This window comes from Orcinus orca, chromosome 3, assembly GCF_937001465.1.
Source record: "Orcinus orca chromosome 3, mOrcOrc1.1, whole genome shotgun sequence".
NCBI classification, from domain to species: Eukaryota; Metazoa; Chordata; class Mammalia; order Artiodactyla; family Delphinidae; genus Orcinus; species Orcinus orca.
In genome coordinates, this window is record NC_064561.1 from 87,540,206 (window position 1) to 87,562,239 (window position 22,034).

At 39.1% G+C, this 22,034-nt stretch overlaps 1 protein-coding gene across 1 annotated transcript in view; it reads left to right on the plus strand.

The window, feature by feature from the left end:
• DTWD2 (DTW domain containing 2) overlaps nt 1-22,034 on the plus strand; it is a 155,496-nt gene that overhangs the window by 59,814 nt on the left and 73,648 nt on the right. Inside the window, exon 5 of the mRNA XM_004267481.4 lies at nt 1,062-1,850. Coding sequence (XP_004267529.1) covers nt 1,633-1,850 — 218 coding nt within the window. The 5' untranslated portion in view covers nt 1,062-1,632. The remainder of the gene's footprint in view (nt 1-1,061; nt 1,851-22,034) is intronic.

Here is a 22,034-nt window from a genome sequence, read left to right on the forward strand (position 1 = left end):
ATCTACAAGTATGTATTATAATTTAATTGAAAGGTAACTATTCTCTCTAAAATCTCACCCTAATTGTTAACAAAGATAGCCGAATTAAGACTAATTTGTTTGCAAAGTAAGTCTAGATTTAATAAACTTGACCTGATTATTTGTATAAGTCTAGCAAGAGTAGTGACTAACCATATAGGATCCTTTAAATCTGTATTGCTTGAACTTTTATAAGGAATCTCTGGTTTGAACTTTTTGTTTTTGTTTGTTTGTTTTTGCAGAACGCGGAGTGGCCTCTCCCGTTGCGGAGCACAGGCTCCGGACGCGCAGGCTCAGCGGCCATGGCTCACGGGCCTAGCCGCTCCGCGGCATGTGGGATCTTCCCGGACCTGGGCACGAACCCGTGTCCCCCGCATCGGCAGGCGTACTCTCAACCACTGCGCCACCAGGGAAGCCCTACAGGCTTGATTTTAAGATGATTAAAAACTTAATAGTGAGATAAACACTTTATTTTAAGAAATACAATACTGCTCTATTACTGTTAGTGATAAATCTACTTTGTTTTTTATTTAAACTTTCATAGCTCTAGAATCAAGATAATTATGATTGCAAAACTTAACTCATATGACCGGTAAAAACTTAATATTTTTGTTTAAAACGATGAATGTTGGTAGAAGTAACAAAGTATTAAATGAAAACAATCAGCACCGATATAGGGCAAGAAGTAGTGCCACTTTCATTCTGACGTAAAGTTCATTCTGGCTTTTAAAAAACTGCGGGCTATATTGCTGTTTTCCAGAGCTGTAAAAAGTTGGGCAAGGTAGTTATCTTTCTGTGGCTTACTTCTCCCCTCATACATGAAATCTCAGCTCTCTTACTTTGATCTTAGTGGCCTCGGACAATTTAAAAACCGCATTTCAACAAATGTTTAGTGTCTAGCGTAAAACAGTATGCTTGATGACGAGTAGAAATACCAAGTACAAGACACAGGACACAGGTCCCTGCCCTTCTAGAGCAAGAAAGCCGCTGAAACAGACCAGCCGTGAATTCAACTTTCAATCGGTACAACCTCTCCTTTGTAGGCCTGAAACAAGTACACAAGCTGATCAAGTACATCAGATGCTGAGACTGCTGTGTGCATTCACCCAGCTAATTCTTTTTTAAAATTTTTATTTAAAAAAATTTTACATTAATTAACTAATTAATTTTTGGCTGCATTGGGTCTTTGTTACTGCGCGTGGTCACGGAGCTAATTCTTAAACTGCCCTCCTAAGGGGGAAAACGCAGAATTCCATTATATTTTCACTTTTAAAGGGGTGAAAACAAGGAAAGTACATTCAAGTTTGCCACCTGAGGTGTTTTCAGAGGAGAGTCCTTTACTTCTCCCCGAGACGCTTTCCTAACCTCACCTGCTCCCCAGGACGATCCACACTTCCCTTCCGGGTTCTAGGTGAACTAGCCCACAGGGCACAGACCAATGGGTTCATTCCTTGTCCGCTGCGGGGCGGGGTCTCCAGCCTGGGCTTCGGAGACCCGCCCCCCGTACGTGGCGTGCGTGCGTGGCGCCGGGCGGCGGAGGCTGGTTTCTCCAGCTTGTGGCGTCCCCTGGCGGCAGCGGGGCTTCAATGTGACGGTCGGACCTGAGCGCCTGCCATGGAGCTGCAGAAAGAGGCGCGAACACCCAGGGACCCCGTCGGGCGGCTACCCGGGGCCTCTAGGTCTCAGAAGCAGGACGAGGAGGAGCGGCGGGAGGGCGGCTCAGCCCCGGCGGCGACTGCCTTGGACGCGGAGGCGGACGGGGCTAGTGCGGACGGCCTGTGGGAACTGCCAGTGGAGCCGGCTGAGCGGAGGCCCGAGTGCAGCCGCTGCAGGTGACCGCCGGGCGGGGGCGGGGACTGAGGCCGGCGGCCGACTTGGAGGGGGATGTGTATCGCGGTGGCTGCCGCGCCCTCTGCCGGGGAGGCGGCAGCTGCGGTTCCAGGCCGGGGGAGCGCTGGTTCTGGCGTCTCCGCGCTTGGGGTGGCAGGGTCCACTGGTTGACCTTGGAATCACTGTGAAATACCTGTCACAGCTCTTTCGTAAGAAGCCATTTCTCCAGGTTCAGGATTATTTAGCCTTACTTCTTCCTGCAAGACACTGAGCGGGTCATGGGATGAGCAGACAGAAGTTCCGCTGTTAAGAAGCTTGAGTGTCTGGTAGGGGAAGTAAGGCGTAATGACAGTAATATTTGTAAAAACACGTTTATGCTTATGTGACATAGTCATCTCACAGTAAAAAAAAGAAAAAATGGATCAGAGGAGACAATCAAGGTGGCTATTCCAGTAGTTGACATTGTATTCAGAATTATGAATTCACTTAGAAATATTTATTGAGCACCTACTGTGTGGCAGGCACTGTTCTAGGTTCCTAGAAACCTAGGCATGGATAAAACATACGTTATCTCTGCGCTCACTGGGTCACTTATAGTCTAATGGGGAGACAATTTATTAAACTAGCAACACCAACAATTAACATTATTTGACCGTTTGAATTATGCTGGTGTACTTTCAGGATTGTGAGGATTGCTTTCCCTGCTTGTTTGAATCTCATGCTATACAGATATACTATTATATTTACCTCCTGGGTGTTCAGGATCATCTCTCTTGGTTACTACCTCTCTGTTGTCCTTCACACTTTTAACAATTAGGTAGTGTCTCTACTTCCTCACCTGGGAATCACTCTGTAATTTGTCCTCAGATCCTAGGTGCTCTGAAATGGCTCTCACTAAAGTCACCATTAACCTTAATGAGGTGAAATCTAATGGATCCTTTTCTGTTCACTTTTTACTGGACCTCTTGGCAGAATTCTGCAGTTGAAATACTCACTCCTTGAAACACTGTCTCTTTGGTTTCGCTTTGATTTATCTGACTTCTGTATCCTAGTCTTCTTTGCCTGTTCTATTAAAACTCTAAATGTTGGGCTACCTCAAGGTCTTGGTTCTAGGTTCTCTTCTAACCCCATACACTTCTCACAGGTGATCTTACTAGTTTTCATGGCTAAGTTATCACCTCTACTCCAGTCTCTCTAGCTCAGACCTTTCTCCTGAGCACCAGATGTACGCATTCATTTAATCATTGAGTACTGAGTGCTTTGCTAATTACTGGTAATACGGTGGAGCCTTTGTCCACATAGAGTGTTCAGTTTGTTATTGGATACAGATGATAAACCAGTAAACAAGCAACTAAATATGTAATTACAGATTGGAAAAAAAAGAACAGCAATGAAAGAAGTGGGATTCTGCCATAGAAAATAGCAGGATGGTGTCAGGAAAGATTTGTGAAGAAATAGCCTTTATATTGAGACTTGAAAGATAAGAAGGATTCAGCCAAGAGAGAAGTGTTCCAAGAAGGGGAACAGAAGAACCGGCTGGTTGATTGTCTTTAGCATTTGCATACTTGGAGTCTCTTACCAGGGCCATTTTGACCTTTTCCCAGAGCTGAATTCTAAGACCTCAGAGGAAGGATCTTGAGTGTAAGGATCTTTTTATATTTTCTGAATGTACTATGTGCAGTAGATACTCAGTAGACCTTTGACGAGGGTGAATAATTTGTGTCTAAAAGAGACTGTGTGTTGGAACAGACGGGGTGTGTGAATACAATTTATTTAAATAAGTTGTCTAAAGTTGTTAGGAGATAGCACTTAAGAATGCTTCGGGGCTTCCCTGGTGGCGCAGTGGTTGAGAATCTGCCTGCCAATGCAGGGGACACCGGTTCGAGCCCCCGTCCAGGAAGATCCCACATGCTGTGGAGCAACTAAGCCGTGCCCGACAACTACTGAGCCTGCGCTCTAGTGCCCGCGAGCCACAGCTACTGAAGCCCATGCGCCTAGAGCCCGTGCTCCGCAACAAGAGAAGCGACCGCAATGAGAAGCCCGTGCACTGCAATGAAGAGTAGCCCCCGCTCGCGCAACTAGAGAAAGCCTGCGCACAGCGACAAAGACTCAACACAGCCCCCCAAGAAAAAAAAAATGCTTCGAAGGGCTCTCACTAGGAGGTGGAAAGAAAAGTATTTCAAATACAAATCCAGAGCTAAATTATGCTAGCTTTATCATGTAGTTTTTAGTCTACTCAGAACTGCTAGTTATAATAGTTTAAAAATTAGTCTTCTGTGGCTAGCAAAGATTTATAATTTTTCTTATCTCCTCCTCTCTGCCCCATTAATAGACTTTATTTTTTAGAGCACTTTTATTTTTTAAAAAATTTATTTATTTATTTTTGGCTGCATTGGGTCTTTGTTGCTGTGCCCTACTTTCTCTAGTTGTGGTGTGCAGGCTTCTCATTGTGGTGTCTTCTCTTGTTGCGGAGCATGGGCTCTAGGCGCGCGGGTTTCAGTAGTTGTGGCTCGTGGGCTCTAGAGCGCAGGCTCAGTACTTGTGTCGCACGGGCTTAGTTGCTCCACGGCATGTGGGATCTTCTCGGACCGGGGCTCGAACCCGTGTCCCCTACATTGGCAGGCGGATTCTGAACCACTGTGCCACTAGGGAAGCCCTAGAGCACTTTTAGATTGACAGCAAAATTGAGAGGAAGGTACAGAGATTTCCCATGTACTCTCTGCCCCTACACATACATAGCTTCCCAGTTATCAACATCCCCTACCAGAGTGGTACATTTGTTACAATTGATGGACTCCATTGCCACATTATTATCACTTAAAGTCCATGGTTTACATTAGGGTTCACCCTTGGTGTTGTACATATTTTGAGTTTGGACAAATTTGTAATAACATATATCTACTATTATAGTATTGATAGCATACAGAGTGTTTTCACTGCCCTAAAAGTCCTCTTGGCTCTGCCTTTTCATCCCTCTCTACCCTCTAACCTGATCTACTGTTTAAAAAGTAAAAATGACTTGCTGGATTTTAGCTTGTTTTCAGTTTCATTTAGTTAATCCTTTAGCATTATAATTCATTCTGACATTTTTGCACTTTGTTTTTTCTAGTGAAATTTTCTACCTTTTAAAGACTCTTTCCCTTGGCATGCTGTGCATTTTGTTTGTTTTAATTGGTTAGATGCAGTTCTAGAATTATGGAGAATATTTAGGTGTTATCAGTATAATATTTATAGCTCTTTATATTTTATTTTATTAGGCGGTTAGGGTTTTAATTAGTTCCCTGAGTGAACTTGTTTACATTTATGCTTATAATAGTTTTTAAAATTAAAATGCATTCTTAGATTTGAGTGATCAGTAAGTCACAATTATTTGGCCATTTATTTAAAACGCTATTCATTTCTCTAAACACATTACTATAGTTGTCACAACCTAAGGAATTCTAGAGATTGGTTTTGTTCAGGAAGTGCAAACTCAATTTAACTTCTCAGCAGAATCTTGCTCGTTAGAAATGCAACATATCTTAAACATTAATGAAATATTCTTTAAAAGATCCCAAACTAATTTGTTATTGCAAGATACAGATTTTATAAAAAGTGTGTCCCTGTTAGAAGGAACAGCATTTACAGGAGTACATTGTATAGAGTACAGTGTATTTGGAGAGCTTGGCAGAAAGGAAGGAGAGACGAGGTTGCAGAGATTAATGGTGGTTGCACTGGGAAGGGCCAAATAAACTGTGTTAGGGAGTTTGAGCCTAAAGCACTAGAACCCAACAAAACAGCCACTGAAGTATTTTTATATTTGAATGGAGGTTACAACTTGACTTCTATAGGTGGCTTTTATCACAATTTGTACTCTGTTTTATATATTAAGAAAAATGCAAACTGAATGGTGATACAATGGTAAAAGGCTTGACTGGGAAGAGTTAGGGCCTTATTCCAGTAAAATGCCAGACATCTTAATTTTTTTTTTATATCTTCTGTTTATATTCCTGCCTGAGGACAAGAGTTAGAAACCACTTGAAATTCATTGATCATAAGAATAATGGAATAATGTCTAAATACAGAGTATTTTTTAATTTGTCTGAGGGAGGAAGACAGCAGGGAGAACATGTACACAAACTGACACAGATAGGCCCTGAGACAGAAATTTTTCTCTCTCCAGTGCTTTCTTCTTACCAAAGTACAAAGTTGTAAGGATTATAATAAGCCACATCAATATATTTAGCACCCGTTTATTAAGCACTGGTCATCTGCAGGTTATTCACCAAGCCTAGGTGCTTTATGTATAATATTTTACTTATTTCTCTTAACAGCATTCTAGAATTGATGATATCATTAGCTTTTAAATGATAAGAAGGTAGAGGTAACAATCAAGTAGCAGAGTTGGGTCTCCAGCTCCAGTCCACTTGGCTTCCAAGCTCTTGCAAATGCTTGGCTTTGCTCTACGCTCCACGCTTGCTGAAGAAGCCTTATGATTTTGTTTGCCGAGTGGATGTAGTCACTAGTTGAAGTACAGCCACTAAGGCTGCAGGAGTAGCTCTGATTTTCATACTTTTTAAGCTGAAGTATGTTTACTTCAAGCTTAGTAACAGGATTCCTGAGCTTTGGTATTCTTTAGCTCCTTTTTTTAAAAATAAAAATTAAGATATATTAGTTGTATAATTTGTATAAGTTTAAGGTGTACATCCTGTTGATTTGATACATTTATGTATTGCAGTATGGTTATCATTGGTAGTGGTTAGCTGTTGTCACCTAATTATCATTTCTTTTTTTGTGCTGAGAAGACTTAAGATGTAGCCTCTTAGCAACTTTGAAGTATATTAGACAGTATTGTTGACTATATCACAATGCTGTGCCTTAGATCTCCAGCATTTGTTCCCCTTCTAGTTCCAACTTTGTACCCTTTAACAACGTCTAGCATCTTTATTCCATGTCTTAACCTTTTCCGTATTCTTTAGGCTTGGTTATTCTGGAGAAGAAGGTGCTGGGGATAAAATAATGAGAAAGCGAAGCAGGGAAGGTTGCAGGTGTTTAAGAAGAATACAGGAGCCACAAACTGGCAGCCCCACAGATGTTTTGTTTAAAACTATATTTTTACCAGTTTTAAATTACCAGTTGCTAATAGTTAAAAATGAAGGTGTTTTATATCAAAATCCAGATTTCTGTTTTCTGTGAGAATGGGAAGATCTAGCAGCTTGGGGGCCAACTGCCTGAGCAAAATAGTTGGCTGAGCGGAGTATTGGTTGTGCCTTTAGATTGGGTGTGATCTGTCCAGGTCATCATTGCTCCCAGTCATTCCTGCTTAATTCAACTATGGTTAACTGCCTGCCTCTCATAGGCATTTGCTTTTTGATCTGGGTCTCATGTACGTCATTGTGGCCTGGTCAGCCTGAGCAGGAGGGTAAATCAGTCTGCAGGTTTTGTAGGTAGAAGTGAAAAATGGTAACTCCCAAAGCAATTAGTTTACAATAATTAAGATTGTTGAACTGGTATCAACACTTAGAATTAGAAAACCAACTGTTTTGGTAAATTTAAAATAAACTAGATTATTGATGGTAATTTTTAGGGTAAAAATTTTGATAGCGTGCAAATTTAATTCTTTGTGCATTAACTAAGTTAATTTGTTCTTTCTTGTTAATACAGAAAATATGTTTATTCTTTGAACTAGTTCGTTCCTAAGATATGTGGGAAGCTAACTGATTTACAAATTACTGTGCAAGCTAATCATATGTTCAAAGTTGAGCAAAGATGATATATCTCAAGAGGGAATTTTTTTCTTAATTAAGTCTCCAAAGAGGAGTGACCAATTTTAAGAAACCACTTTAGAGCTTTCCAAATGTTTGATTTATTTTCCCCAAGAAAAATAAGAACATTATTATTACCCTCTGATAGATAGAAGTTTTCTTCAAAGAATATCAAAAGACATTAATTTTTTAAGTATGTTTACATTTGCCCCAAATTAATAATTCATAACTCTGTTAATGCTTATGTAGTGAGAGAATATATTCCTTAATAGTCTAGTCTAAAATTTGTCTTTTTCATTTATTTTTAAAATGTGTAATATATTTTATTTTTTTCTTCCAGTTTTATTGAGATATAATTGACATACAGCACTGTATAAGATGTACAATATAATGATTTGACTTACATGCACCATGAAATGATTAAGTTTATTGAACATCTATCATCTTATGTAGATAAAAAATAAAAGAAAAAGAAAAAAAAATTTTCCTTGTGATGAGAACTCTTAGGATTTACTTTATTTATTTATTTATTTATTTAGGCCACTCTGCGTGGCTTGTGGGATCTCAGTTCCCTGACTGGGGATTGAACCTGGGCCACGGCAGTGGAAGTGCTGGATCCTAACCACTAGACTACCAGGGAAGTCCCAAGATTTACTTGATTAACAACTTTCATTTATAATGTACGACAGTGTTAATTATATTATGTTGTACATTATATCCCTGATACTTATTTATCTTACAACTAGAAGTTTGTACCTTTTGACCACCTTCATCCAATTCTCCCGCTCTCACCACTCCTCACCTTTTTCTTTAAGTTTGTTTCTTGAAGTATAATTGACCTTCAGCACTATGTTAGTTCTTGGTGTACAACATAATGATTCGATACTTCTATACATTAGAAAATGATCACCACGATAAGTCTAGTTACCATTGTCACTATACAAAGATATTACATAATTATCGACTGTATTCCTCACACTGTACATTTCATACAGGTAACATTTATTTTGTAACTGGAAGTGTGTACATCTTGTATTTCCCTCACCTTTTTCACTTATCCTCTCACCCACCTCCCTTCTGGCAACAACCTGTTTGTTCTCTGTATCTAAATAAATTTGGCATTATTTTAAAAGACTTCACAGGTTACAAAGTGCTTTCTTACATGTATGTTTTTATTTACTATATAAGACAACTTTGTGATTTAAATAGTTATTCTCTTTTATATATTCTTAAGGTCAGGGGAGTAGCAGAGGCAGAGGTGCTTTAACTTTCATATTTTCATTACTGCATCACGTAATAATGAATTATACTAAAATGAACAGTATGACTTTCTTTGTTTTCCTATTGCATATAATATATACTTCCAGTGAGGTGTTCCTTTGCCTTCTTCTAATCCATAGATTCTTTTCCTTTTCCTTTGTCCATGGCTAGTTTTAATTATTTTGGGATGGGCAATTTTAATTATTGCCTTTTTTATGGTCCACCTTTTACCTCCTGAATCCTTTACCTGCCTATAGTCAGCTCTCATTTCTCTTGGTGGCTCTTCACATTTCAGTTAGAAAGGCAAATTTGAAGGTATTATTGATTGATAGGATTTTTTTTTTTTTTTTCTCTGCTGAGTTTTTAGTTTGCTTGTTTCTTGTTTTTTGTCTACTGGAAGCCTAGTGGAAAAGTTGTGGGGAAAAAGGGAGCAGTGAAGTGAAGTAAGTAGAAGTGTTCCAGGATTAATCAAGGAAAAAAACAGAAAGGTATGGAATGATTCTACTGACCTTGCAAAGAGTTAGAGAGATTGACCTGATAGAAATGTGTCTGATCTCACAGGTGTGACCCCTAGGAATAAATAAAAATAAGAATTAAAAAAAGAAAAGAAAACTGAACAGACATACCAGTGACTGCACACTACAAGAGGAGGGAGTCTGCAGGTTAAGTCCAGGCAAGTTTCCAAAGAACAGCATCCAGAAGAATTAAATAGAATCCAGAGTTTCTACACTACATTGTCTAAAACGTCTAGTTTTTAATCAAAGCTTACTAGACATGCAAAGAAACAGGAAAGTGTGACTCACATACAGGGAAAACAACAGCAAATAGAAACTGTCTTTGAGTGGATCCAGATTTTGGATATAGTAGAAAAATACTTCAAAGCAACGCTTATAATAGGTTCAAAGAATTAAAGGAAAAAAAATGTAATGACCGTGACTCAACAGAGACTCAATAGAGAGTTCAAAATTATTTTTAAAAGTCTATGCAAAACGTCTTTGTAGGTTCATCATTTGTAACAAATGTACCACTCTGATGGGAGATATTGATAATGGAGAGGCTATGCATGTCTTTGGGCAGGGGGTATATAGAAAATCTCTGTAGCTTCCCGTCAATTTTGCTGTGAGTCTAAAACAGCTGTAAAAAAAAATCTTAAAAAAAAGAGATGTGTATGATCTACTTGTTTGTGTAAATCTGTTATTTGGCAGGTCAATTAAAAAAATCAGGTTAGTATGTATATAACATATTTATCATTTGAACCATTTATAAGCGTACAATTCAGTGACATTAAATACATTCATAATGTTGTGTAACTATCACTACTATCTATACCCAGAAAATTTTCATCATCCCCAGTATAAACTCTGTACCCATTAAATAATATCTTCTCATCCCCTCCTCCCCCCAGCCCCTGGTAATCTCTATTCTCCTTTCTGTTTCTATGAATTTACCTATTCTAGATACTTTGTATAATCACACAATATTTGTTCTCTGTCTGACATTTCACTAAGAATAATGCTTTCAAGGTCCATCCATGTTATAGCATATATCAAAATTTCATTTTTATGGCTGAATTGTATGTATATGCCATCTTAATTTATCTGTTATCCATTCTTTTGTTGATGGACACTTGGTTTGTTTCCACTTTTTGGGTATTGTGAATAGTGTTGCCATGAACGTTGGTATACAAATATTTATTCTAGTTCCTGCTTTTAATTCTTTTGGATATATACCTAGGAGTGGAATTGCTGGGTCATATGGTAGTTCTGTGTTTAACTTTTTGAGGAATTGCCAAACTGTTTTCCATAGCAGCTGCAACCATTTTACATTCCCCTCAGCAATGCACAGGAGTTCCAATTTCCACAAAATTGAAGGTACACAGTTATCTGAGTAGTTAACAAAGCATATATATCACCCTTAATGTACTTGAAATTGAATCTTTAATACAAACCCTCAAAGAAAGAAATCACTGAAAAAATGCAGCAATTATCATAAGTAAGGATCTTGTTGTGCTATGCGGCTACTTCCCACTAGCTATGTATTTTACGTTTGGTAGTGTATATATGTCCATGCCACTCTCTCACTTTGTCACAGCTTACCCTTCCCCCTCCCCATATCCTCAAGTCCATGCTCTAGTAGGTCTGTGACTTTATTCCCGTCTTACCCCTTTTTTTTCCCTTAGATTCCATTTATATGTGTTAGCATACGGTATTTGTTTTTCTCTTTCTGACTTACTTCACTCTGTATGACAGACTCTAGGTCCATCCACCTCACTTGTAGCGCTCATACATGGCCTTCCTCCTTACTTATGGTCGTTCTGTTCAGGTGCCCATCATGACAGCATCAGTGTAGCTGTTTACTGAGGTCGGTTGATGAAAACTGGCTGAGTCATTCTGCCTACTTGGTTGAATAGTGCCTCTTCTGTGACAGATACTCTCTGGCATTTACAGGAGATACAAAGATTTTCAAATATTTTTCTATATATCCATCCACATTGCCTCGACCACAGAACGCTTTCTGCTATCTTAATATTTCTTTCATGCCCCTGATAAATCTAGCATGGCAGCTAAAATTGAACCTACTAATTGAGTTTTTGGTATTGTCATCTCCACTTGGATATACACAGCTCAGACTGATGAGTTAAATATGATGGGCGCTGCCAGTAATACACCTCTCTGATCCTCAGGGTAAGTGCACTAACTTTTTCCTTCCATCTCTGACTACAATAAGGTTTTTACTATAATAACCTGGGTGACAGCTCCATTTTTCCTTCTCAAGATTGCTTTGGCTATTCGGGGTCTTTTGTGTTTCCATACAAATTGTGAAATTTTTTGTTTTAGTTCTGTGAAAAATGCCAGTGGTAGTTTGATAGGGATTACATTGAATCTGTAGATTGCTTTGGGTAGTAGAGTCATTTTCACAATGTTGATTCTTCCAATCCAAGAACATGGTATATCTCTCCATCTATTTGTATCATCTTTAATTTCTTTCATCAATGTCTTATAATTTTCTGCATACAGGTCTTTTGTCTCCTTAGGTAGGTTTATTCCTAGATATTTTATTCTTTTTGTTGCAATGGTAAATGGGAGTGTTTTCTTGATTTCACTTTCAGATTTTTCATCATTAGTGTATAAGAATGCCAGAGATTTCTGTGCATTAATTTTGTATCCTGCTACTTTACCAAATTCATTGATTAGCTCTAGTAGTTTTCTCGTAGCATCTTTAGGATTCTCTATGTATAGAATCATATCATCTGCAAACAGTGACAGCTTTACTTCTTCTTTTCCGATTTGGATTCCTTTTATTTCCTTTTCTTCTCTGATTGCTGTGGCTAAACTTCCAAAACTATGTTGAATAAGAGTGGTGAGAGTGGGCAGCCTTGTCTTGTTCCTGATATTAGTGGAAATGCTTTCAGTTTTTCACCATTTAGGACGATGTTGGATGTGGGTTTGTCATATATGGCCTTTATTATGTTGAGGAAAGTTCCCTCTATGCCCACTTTCTGCAGGTTTTTTTAATCATAAATGGGTGTTGAACTTTGTCAAAAGCTTTCTCTGCATCTATTGAGATGATCATATGGTTTTTCTCCTTCAATTTGTTAATATGGTGTATCACGTTGATTGATTTGCATATATTGAAGAATCCTTGCATTCCTGGAATAAACCCCGCTTGATCATGTGTATGATCCTTTTAATGTGCTGTTGGATTCTGTTTGCTAGTATTTTGTAGAGGATTTTTGCATCTATGTTCATCAGTGATATTGGCCTGTAGTTTTCTTTCTTTGTGACATCTTTGTCTGGTTCTGGTATCAGTGTAATGGTGGCCTCGTAGAATGAGTTTGGGAGTGTTCCTCCCTCTGCTATATTTTGGAAGAGTTTGAGAAGGATAGGTGTTAGCTCTTCTCTAAATGTTTGATAGAATTCGCCTGTGAAGCCATCTGGTCCTAGGATTTTGTTTGTTGGAAGAGTTTTCATCACAGTTTCAATTTCAGTGCTTGTGATTGGTCTGTTCATATTTTCTATTTCTTCCTGGTTCAGTCTCAGCAGGTTGTGCCTTTCTAAGAATTTGTGTATTTCTTCCAGGTTGTCCATTTTATTGGCATAGAGTTGCTTGTAGTAATCTCTCACGATCCTTTGTATTTCTGCAGTATTAGTTGTTACTTCTCCTTTTTCATTTCTAATTCTATTGATTTGAGTCTTCTCCCTTTTTTTCTTGATGAGTCTGTCTAATGGTTTATCAATTTTGTTTATCTTCTCAAAGAAGCAGCTTTTAGTTTTATTGATCTTTGCTGCCGTTTCCTTCCTTTCTTTTTCATTTCTTTCTTTTTTTTTTTTTTTAACATCTTTATTGGGGTATAATTGCTTTACAATGGTGTGTTAGTTTCTGCTTTATAACAAAGTGAATCAGTCATACATAAACATATGTTCCCATATGTCTTCCCTGTTGCGTCTCCCTCCCTCCCACCCTCCCCATCCCACCCCTCCAGGCTGTCACAAAGCACCGAGCCAATATCCCTGTGCCATGCGGCTGCTTCCCACTAGCTATCTACCTTACTGCGTTTGTTAGTGTGTATATGCCCATGACTCTCTCTCGCCCTGTCACAGCTCACCCTTCCCCCTCCCCATAACCTCAAGTCCGTTCTCTAAGAGGTCTGCGTCTTTATTCCTGCTTTACCCCTAGGTTCTTCATGACATTTTTTTCTTAAATTCCATATATATGTGTTAGCATACGGTATTTGTCTTTTTCTTTCTGACTTACTTCACTCTGTATGACAGACTCTAGGTCTATCCACCTCATTACAAATAGCTCAATTTCGTTTCTTTTTATGGCTGAGTAATATTCCATTGTATATATGTGCCACATCTTCTTTATCCATTCATCCGATGACGGGCACTTAGGTTGTTTCCATCTCCGGGCTATTGTAAATAGAGCTGCAATGAACATTTTGGTACATGACTCTTTTTGAATTTTGGTTTTCTCAGGGTATATGCCCAGTAGTGGGATTGCTGGGTCATATGGTAGTTCTATTTGTAGTTTTTTAAGGAACCTCCATACTGTTCTCCATAGTGGCTGAACCAATTCACATTCCCACCAGCAGTGCAAGAGTGTTCCCTTTTCTCCACACCCTCTCCAGCATTTATTGTTTCTAGATTTTTTGATGATGGCCATTCTGACTGGTGTGAGATGATATCTCATTGTAGTTTTGATTTGCATTTCTCTAATGATTAATGATGTTGAGCATTCTTTCATGTGTTTGTTGGCAGTCTGTATATCTTCTTTGGAGAAATGTCTGTTTAGGTCTTCTGCCCATTTTTGGATTGGGTTGTTTGTTTTCTTGTTATTGAGCTGCATGAGCTGCTTGTAAATTTTGGAGATTAATCCTTTGTCGGTTGCTTCATTTGCAAATATTTTCTCCCATTCTGAGGGTTGTCTTTTGGTCTTGTTTATGGTTTCCTTTGCTGTGCAAAAGCTTTGAAGTTTCATTAGGTCTCATTTGTTTATTTTTGTTTTTATTTCCATTACTCTAGGAGGTGGGTCGGAAAGGATCTTGCTTTGATTTATGTCATAGAGTGTTCTGCCTATGTTTTCCTCTAAGAGTTTGATAGTTTCTGGCCTTACATTTAGGTCTTTAATCCATTTTGAGCTTATTTTTGTGTATGGTGTTAGGGAGTGATCTAATCTCATACTTTTACATATACCTGTCCAGTTTTCCCAGCACCACTTATTGAAGAGGCTGTCCTTTCTCCATTGTACATTACTGCCACCTTTATCAAAGATAAGGTGTCCATATGTGCATGGGTTTATCTCTGGGCTTTCTATCCTGTTCCATTGATCTATCTTTCTGTTTTTGTGCCAGTACCATAGTGTCTTGATTACTGTAGCTTTGTAGTATAGTCTGAAGTCAGGGAGCCTGATTCCTCCAGTTCCTTCTTTCGTTCTCAAGATTGCTTTGCTATTCGGGGTCTTTTGTGTTTCCATACAAATTGTGAAATTTTTTGTTCTAGTTCTGTGAAAAATGCCAGTGGTAGTTTGATAGGGATTGCATTGAATCTATAGATTGCTTTGGGTAGTAGAGTCATTTTCACAATGTTGATTCTTCCAATCCAAGAACATGGTATATCTCTCCATCTATTTATATCATCTTTAATTTCTTTCATCAGTGTCTTATAATTTTCTGCATACAGGTCTTTTGTCTCCTTAGGTAGGTTTATTCCTAGATATTTTATTCTTTTTGTTGCAATGGTAAATGGGAGTGTTTTCTTGATTTCACTTTCAGATTTTTCATCATTAGTATATAGGAATGCCAGAGATTTCTGTGCATTAATTTTGTATCCTGCCACTTTACCAAATTCATTGATTAGCTCTAGTAGTTTTCTGGTAGCATCTTTAGGGTTCTCTATGTATAGGATCATGTCATCTGCAAACAGTGACAGCTTTACTTCTTCTTTTCCGATTTGGATTCCTTTTATTTCCTTTTCTTCTCTGATTGCTGTGGCTAAAACTTCCAAAACAATGTTGAATAGTAGTGGTGAGAGTGGGCAACCTTGTCTTGTTCCTGATCTTAGTGGAAATGCTTTCAGTTTTTCACCATTGAGGATGATGTTTGCTGTGGGCTTGTCATATATGGCCTTTATTATGTTGAGGAAAGTTCCCTCTATGCCTACTTTCTGCAGGGTTTTTATCATAAATGGGTGTTGAATTTTGTCAAAAGCTTTCTCTGCATCTATTGAGATGATCATATGGTTTTTCTCCTTCAATTTGTTAATATGGTTTATCACATTGATAGATTTGCGTATATTGAAGAATCCTTGCATTCCTGGAATAAACCCCACTTGATCATGGTGTATGATCCTTTTAATGTGCTGTTGGATTCTGTTTGCTAGTATTTTGTTGAGGATTTTTGCATCTATGTTCATCAGTGATATTGGCCTGTAGTTTTCTTTCTTTGTGACATCCTTGTCTGGTTTTGGTATCAAGGTGATGGTGGCCTCGTAGAAGGAGTTAGGGGGTGGTCCTCCCTCTGCTATATTTTGGAAGAGTTTGAGAAGGATAGGTGTTAGCTCTTCTCTAAATGTTTGATAGAATTCGCCTGTGAAGCCATCTGGTCCTGGGCTTTTCTTTGTTGGAAGATTTTTAATCACAGTTTCAATTTCAGTGCTTGTGATTGGTCTGTTCATATTTTCTATTTCTTCCTGGTTCAGTCTCGGCAGGTTGTGCCTTTCTAAGAATTTGTGTATTTCTTCCAGGTTGTCCATTTTATTGGCATAGAGTTGCTTGTAGTAATCTCTCATGATCCTTTGTATTTCTGCAGTATTAGTTGTTACTTCTCCTTTTTCATTTCTAATTCTATTGATTTGAGTCTTCTCCCTTTTTTTCTTGATGAGTCTGTCTAATGGTTTATCAATTTTGTTTATCTTCTCAAAGAAGCAGCTTTTAGTTTTATTGATCTTTGCTGCCGTTTCCTTCCTTTCTTTTTCATTTATTTCTGATCTGATCTTTATGATTTCTTTCCTTATGCTAACTTTGGGGTGTTTTTGTTCTTCTTTCTCTAATTGCTTTAGGTGCAAGGTTAGGTTGTTTATTTGAGATGTTTACTGTTTCTTAAGGTAGGATTGTATTGCTATAAACTTCCCTCTTAGAACTGCTTTTGCTGCATCTCATAGGTTTTGGGTCATGGTGTCTCCATTGCCATTTGTTTCTAGGTATTTTTTGATTTCCTGTTTGATTTCTTCAGTGATCACTTCGTTATTAAGTAGTGTATTGTTTAGCTTCCATGTGTTTGTATTTTTTACAGATCTTTTCCTGTAATTGATATCTAGTCTCATAGCGTTGTGGTCTGAAAAGATACTTGATACGATTTCAATTTTCTTAAATTTACCAAGACTAGATTTGTGACCCAAGATATGATCTATCCTGGAGAATGTTCCATGAGCACTTGAGAAAAATGTGTATTCTTTTGTTTTTGGATAGAATGTTCTATAAATATCAATTAAGTCCATCTTGTTTAATGTATCATTTAAAGCTTGTGTTTCCTTATTTTCATTTTGGATGATCTGTCCATTGGTGAAAGTGGGGTGTTAAAGTCCCCTACTATGATTGTGTTACTGTTGATTTCCCCTTTTATGGCTGTTAGTATTTGCCTTATGTATTGAGGTGCTCCTATGTTGGGTGCATAAATATTTACAATTGTTATATCTTCTTCTTGGATCGATTCCTTGATCATTATGTAGTGTCCTTCTTTGTCTTTTGTAATAGTCTTTATTTTAAAGTCTGTTTTGTCTGATATGAGAATTGCTACTCCAGCTTTCTTCTGATTTCCATTTGTGTGGAATATCTTTTGCCATCCCCTCACTTTCAGTCTGTATGTGTCTCTAGGTCTGAAGTGGGTCTCTTGTAGACAGCATATATATGGGTCTTGTTTTTGTATCCATTAAGCCAGTCTGTGTCTTTTGGTGGGAGCATTTAATCCATTTACACTTAAGGTAATTATCGATATGTATGTTCCTATTCCCATTTTCTTAATTGTGTTGGGTTTGTTATTGTAGGTCTTTTCCTCCTCTTGTGTTTCTTGCCTACGGAAGTTCCTTTAGAATTTGTTGTAAAGCTGGTTTGGTGGTGCTGAACTCTCTCAGCTTTTGCTTGTCTGTAAAGGTTTTAATTTCTCCATCAAGTCTGAATGAGATCCTTGCTGTGTAGAGTAATCTTGGTTGTAGGTTTTTCTCCTTCATCACTTTAAACATGTCCTGCCACTGGGGACAGATACCAAAAACAACAGGAACTACGAACCTGCAGCCTGTGAAAAGGAGACCCCAAACACAGTAAGATAAGCAAAATGAAATGCCTCCCTTCTGGCTTGCAGAGTTTCTGCTGAAAGATCAGCTGTTAACCTTATGGGGATTCCCTTGTGTGTTATTTGTTGTCTTTCCCTCGCTGCTTTTAATATGTTTTCTTTGTATTTAAGTTTTGATAGTTTGATTAATATGTGTCTTGGCATGTTTCTCCTTGGATTTATCCTGTATGGGACTCTCTGTGCTTCCTGGACTTGATTAACTATTTCCTTTCCCATATTAGGGAAGTTTTCAACTATAATCTCTTCAAATATTTTCTCAGTCCCTTTCTTTTTCTCTTCTTCTTCTGGAACCCTTATAATTCGAATGTTGGTGTGTTTAATGCTGTCCCAGAGGTCTCTGAGAGTGTCCTCAGTTCTTTTCATTTTTTTGTCTTTATTCTGCTCTGTGATAGTTATTTCCACTATTTTATCTTCCAGGTCACTTATCAGTTCTTCTGCCTCAGTTATTCTGCTATTGATCCCTTCTAGAGTATTTTTAATTTCATTTATTGTGTTGTTCATCATTGCTTGTTTCCTCTTTAGTTCTTCTATGTCCTTGTTAAATGTTTCTTGCATTTTCTCTATTCTATTTCCAAGATTTTGGATCATCTTTACTATCATTATTCTGAATTTTTTTTCAGGTAGACTGCCTATATCCTCTTCATTTGTTAGGTCTGGTGGGTTTTTACCTTGCTGCTTCATCTGCTGTGTGTTTTTCTGTCTTTTCATTTTGCTTATCTTACTGTGTTTGGGGTCTCCTTTTCGCAGGCTGTAGGTTCGTAGTTCCCGTTTTCTTTGGTGTCTGTCCCCAGGGGCTAAGGTTGGTTCAGTGGGTTGTGTAGGTTTCCTGGTGGAGGGGACTAGTGCCTGTGTTCTGGTGGATGAGGCTGGATCTTGTCTTTCTGGTGGGCAGGTCCACGTCTGGTGGTGTGTTTTGGGGTGTCTGTGGCCTTTTTATGGTTTTAGGCAGCCTCTCTGCTAACGGGTGGGGTTGTGTTCCTGTCTTGCTAGTTGTTTGGCATAGGGTGTGCAGCACTGTAGCTTGCTCATCGTTGAGTGAAGCTGGTTGTTGGTGTTGAGACGGAGATCTCTGGGAGATTTTCACCGTTTGATATTACGTGGAGCTGGGAGGTCTCTTGTGGACCAGTGTCCTGAAGCTGGCTGTCCCACCTCATTGGCACAACTCTGACGCCTGGCTGGAGCACCAAGAGACTGTCCTCCACACAGCTCAGGATAAAAGGGAGAATAAATAGAAAGAAAGAAAGAAAGGAAGGAAGGGAGGGAGGGAGGGAGGGAGATAAAAAAATAAAGTAAGATAAAATAAAATAAAGTTATTAAAATAAAAAATAATTATTAAGAAAAAAAATTTTGAAGAGTGAACAACAAAACAACACAAACAAACAAAACGGATGGACAGAACCCTAGGACAAATGGTGAAAGCAAAGCTATACAGACAAGATCTCACACAGAAGCATAACCATACACACACACACAAAGAGGAAAAGGGGAAAATATAATCTATCTTGCTCCCAAAGTCCTCCTCCTCAATTTGGGATGATTCGTTGTCTATTCATGTATTCCACAGATGCAGGGTACATCAAGTTGATTGTGGAGCTTTAATCCGCTGCTTTTGAGGCTTCTGGGAGAAATTTCCCTTTCTCTTCTTTGTTCTCACAGCTCCCAGGGTTCAGCTTTGAATCTGGCCCCGCCTCTACGTGTAGGTCACCAGAGGACATCTGTTCTTCGCTCAGACAGAACGGGGTTAAAGGAGCCGCTGATTCAGGGGCTCTGGCTCACTGAGGCCGGGGGGAGGGAGGGGTACGGATGCAGGGCGAGCCTGTGGCAGCAGAGGCCAGCGTGATGTTGCAGCAGCCTGAGGTGCACCGTGTGTTCTCCCGGGGAAGTTGTCCCTGGATCCCGGGACCCTGGCAGTGGCGGGAGGCACAGGCTCCCAGGAGGGGAGATGTGGACAGTGACCTGTGCTTGCACACAGGCTTCTTGGTGGTTGCAGCAGCACCCTTAGCGTCTCATGCCCGTCTCTGGGGTCCACGCTGATAGCCGTGGCTCGCGCCCATCTCTGGAGCTCCTTTAAGCAGGGCTCTTAATACCCTCTCCTCACGCACCAGGAAACAAAGAGGCAAGAAAAGGTCTCGTCTCTTCGGCAGCTCCAGACTTTTCCCCAGACTCCCTCCCGGCTAGCCGTGGCGCACTAACCCCTTCAGGCTGAGTTCACGCCGCCAACCCTAGTCCTCTCCCTGGGATCTAAACTCCAGAGCCTAAGCCTCAGCTCCCAGCCCCCGCCCGTCCTGGCAGGTGAGTAGACAAGTCTCTTGGGCTGGTGAGTGCCGGTCGGCACCGATCCTCTGTGCGGGAATCTCTCAGCTTTGCCCTCTGCACCCCTGTTGCTGTGTTCTCCTCCGTGGCTCTGAAGCTTCCCCCCTCCACCACCCGCAGTCTTTGCCCGCGAAGGGGCTTCTAGTGTGTGGAAACCTTTCTTCCTTCACACCTCCCTCCCACTAGTGCAGGTCCTGTCCCTATTCTTTTGTCTCTGTTTTTTCTTTTTTCTTTTGCCCTACCCAGGTACGTGGGGAGTTTCTTGCGTTTTGGGAAGTCTGGGGTCTTCTGCCAGCATTCAGTGGGTGTTCTGTAGGAGCAGTTCCATGTGTAGATGTATTTCTGATGTATCTGTGGGGAGGAAGATGATCTCTGCATCCTACTCTTCCACCATCTTCTCCTGAATCTAACTTTGGGTTTTGTTTGTTGTTCTTTTTCTACTTCCTTTAGATGTAAGGCTAGATTGATTTTTTGAGATTTTTCTTATTCCCTGAGGTAGGCTTGTATTGCTATAAACCTTCCTTTTAGAACTGTTTTTGCTGTTTCCCATAGATTTTGAATTGTTGTGTTTTCCATTTTCATATGTCTCCAGATATTTTTTGCTTTTCTCTTTGATTTCTTCAGTGACACATTGGTAGCATATTAAGTTTCTATGTGTTTGTGTTTTCTGCAATTTTTTTTTATTGTACTTGATTTTTAGTCTCATACCTTTGTGTTTAGAAAAGGTGCTTGATATGGTTTCAGTCATCTTAAATTTGTAGAGACTTGTTTTGTGGCCTAGCATGTGATTTATCCTGGAGAATGTTCCATATGCACTTGAAAAGAATGTGTATTCTCCTGCTTTTGGATGGAATGTTCTTTCTTTGACCTTTCTTTGACTTTGACTTTTTGCTTCTTCTTTGTCTCTTTCAGCCTGTTAGGTTTATTTATCATCAAATATTTTAATTTTAGTGGTAGGCCTCTGGGACCTAGGGAAGCACTACAGAGTTATGTTAAGACTTTTTATTGACATTAAATGCTTATATGGAATCAACAAAATGTATTGATTAAGGGCATACACTTTGGAATTAGAACTGGGTTCTAGCCCCAGCTCTGTTTTCTCTTGAGAAAGTTATTTAACCTTTCATAGCCTTGGTTTCTTCATCTGTAAATTAGGGCAATAATACTACCTTCGTTTGACAGGTTTTGTAAGAATTAAATGAAGGTAAAGTGTTTAGCATAGTGCCTATAGCATATGCACATTTGCACAAAATTGTGCAGTTGTTAAATTCTTCCTCTTTCCCTTTCCTCCTTGTTCTCATCTCTTATCTTTTTCTCTTTCCTCCTCTTCCTTCCCCTCTTTTTCTCCCTCCTCCCTCATTCTTTTTCTCCTCCATGAATTATCATTATTATTATTTACAAAATTGGTTTATTTTGTAGTCATCTTCTTCCCTGTTTGGGTAGTTTTTCTAGATTCAGAGATTAAGGGCAAGTAAATAACTTTGCATGTGTTAATGTTGCAGGTCACCATAATTAAATTGCCTCATGATGGAGATTTTATAATCCTAGGGCTTTTAAAATACGCACTTTCCAGCTACAAATAAATATTCCATTGATGAAAAATACTTTTTAAGGGACATCAAAATCGGTGGCTTATTCATACCATTCTTGTGTTCTCTTATGTAGTAAAGTAAGCCTATCTTAAACCTTATATATTTTTGTCTCTTATATCAAAGAAAGTTCTCAATTCTCTTTTGCTCTTTTGAAGAAATGGACCTTTATATAAATTTAGGAGGAATATTTCCTTAATAAATCAGGTATTCCAAATCTGCATTTTAAAATATAGACAGCTTTTAGGCAAGGGAAAGGAGAAGAAAGAATAAAGAAAATGAAGATGTTTTCTAGTAACATGGTCCCTTCATTCTATGCTATTCTTTGTAAAATATCTCTACTGAGATATAGCTGGTCCTTGGAACAATTTAACCTCTGACTCCTTGCTTGTCAGGATGGCCATTCATGCTGTCCCCTTTAGTTGACCAATG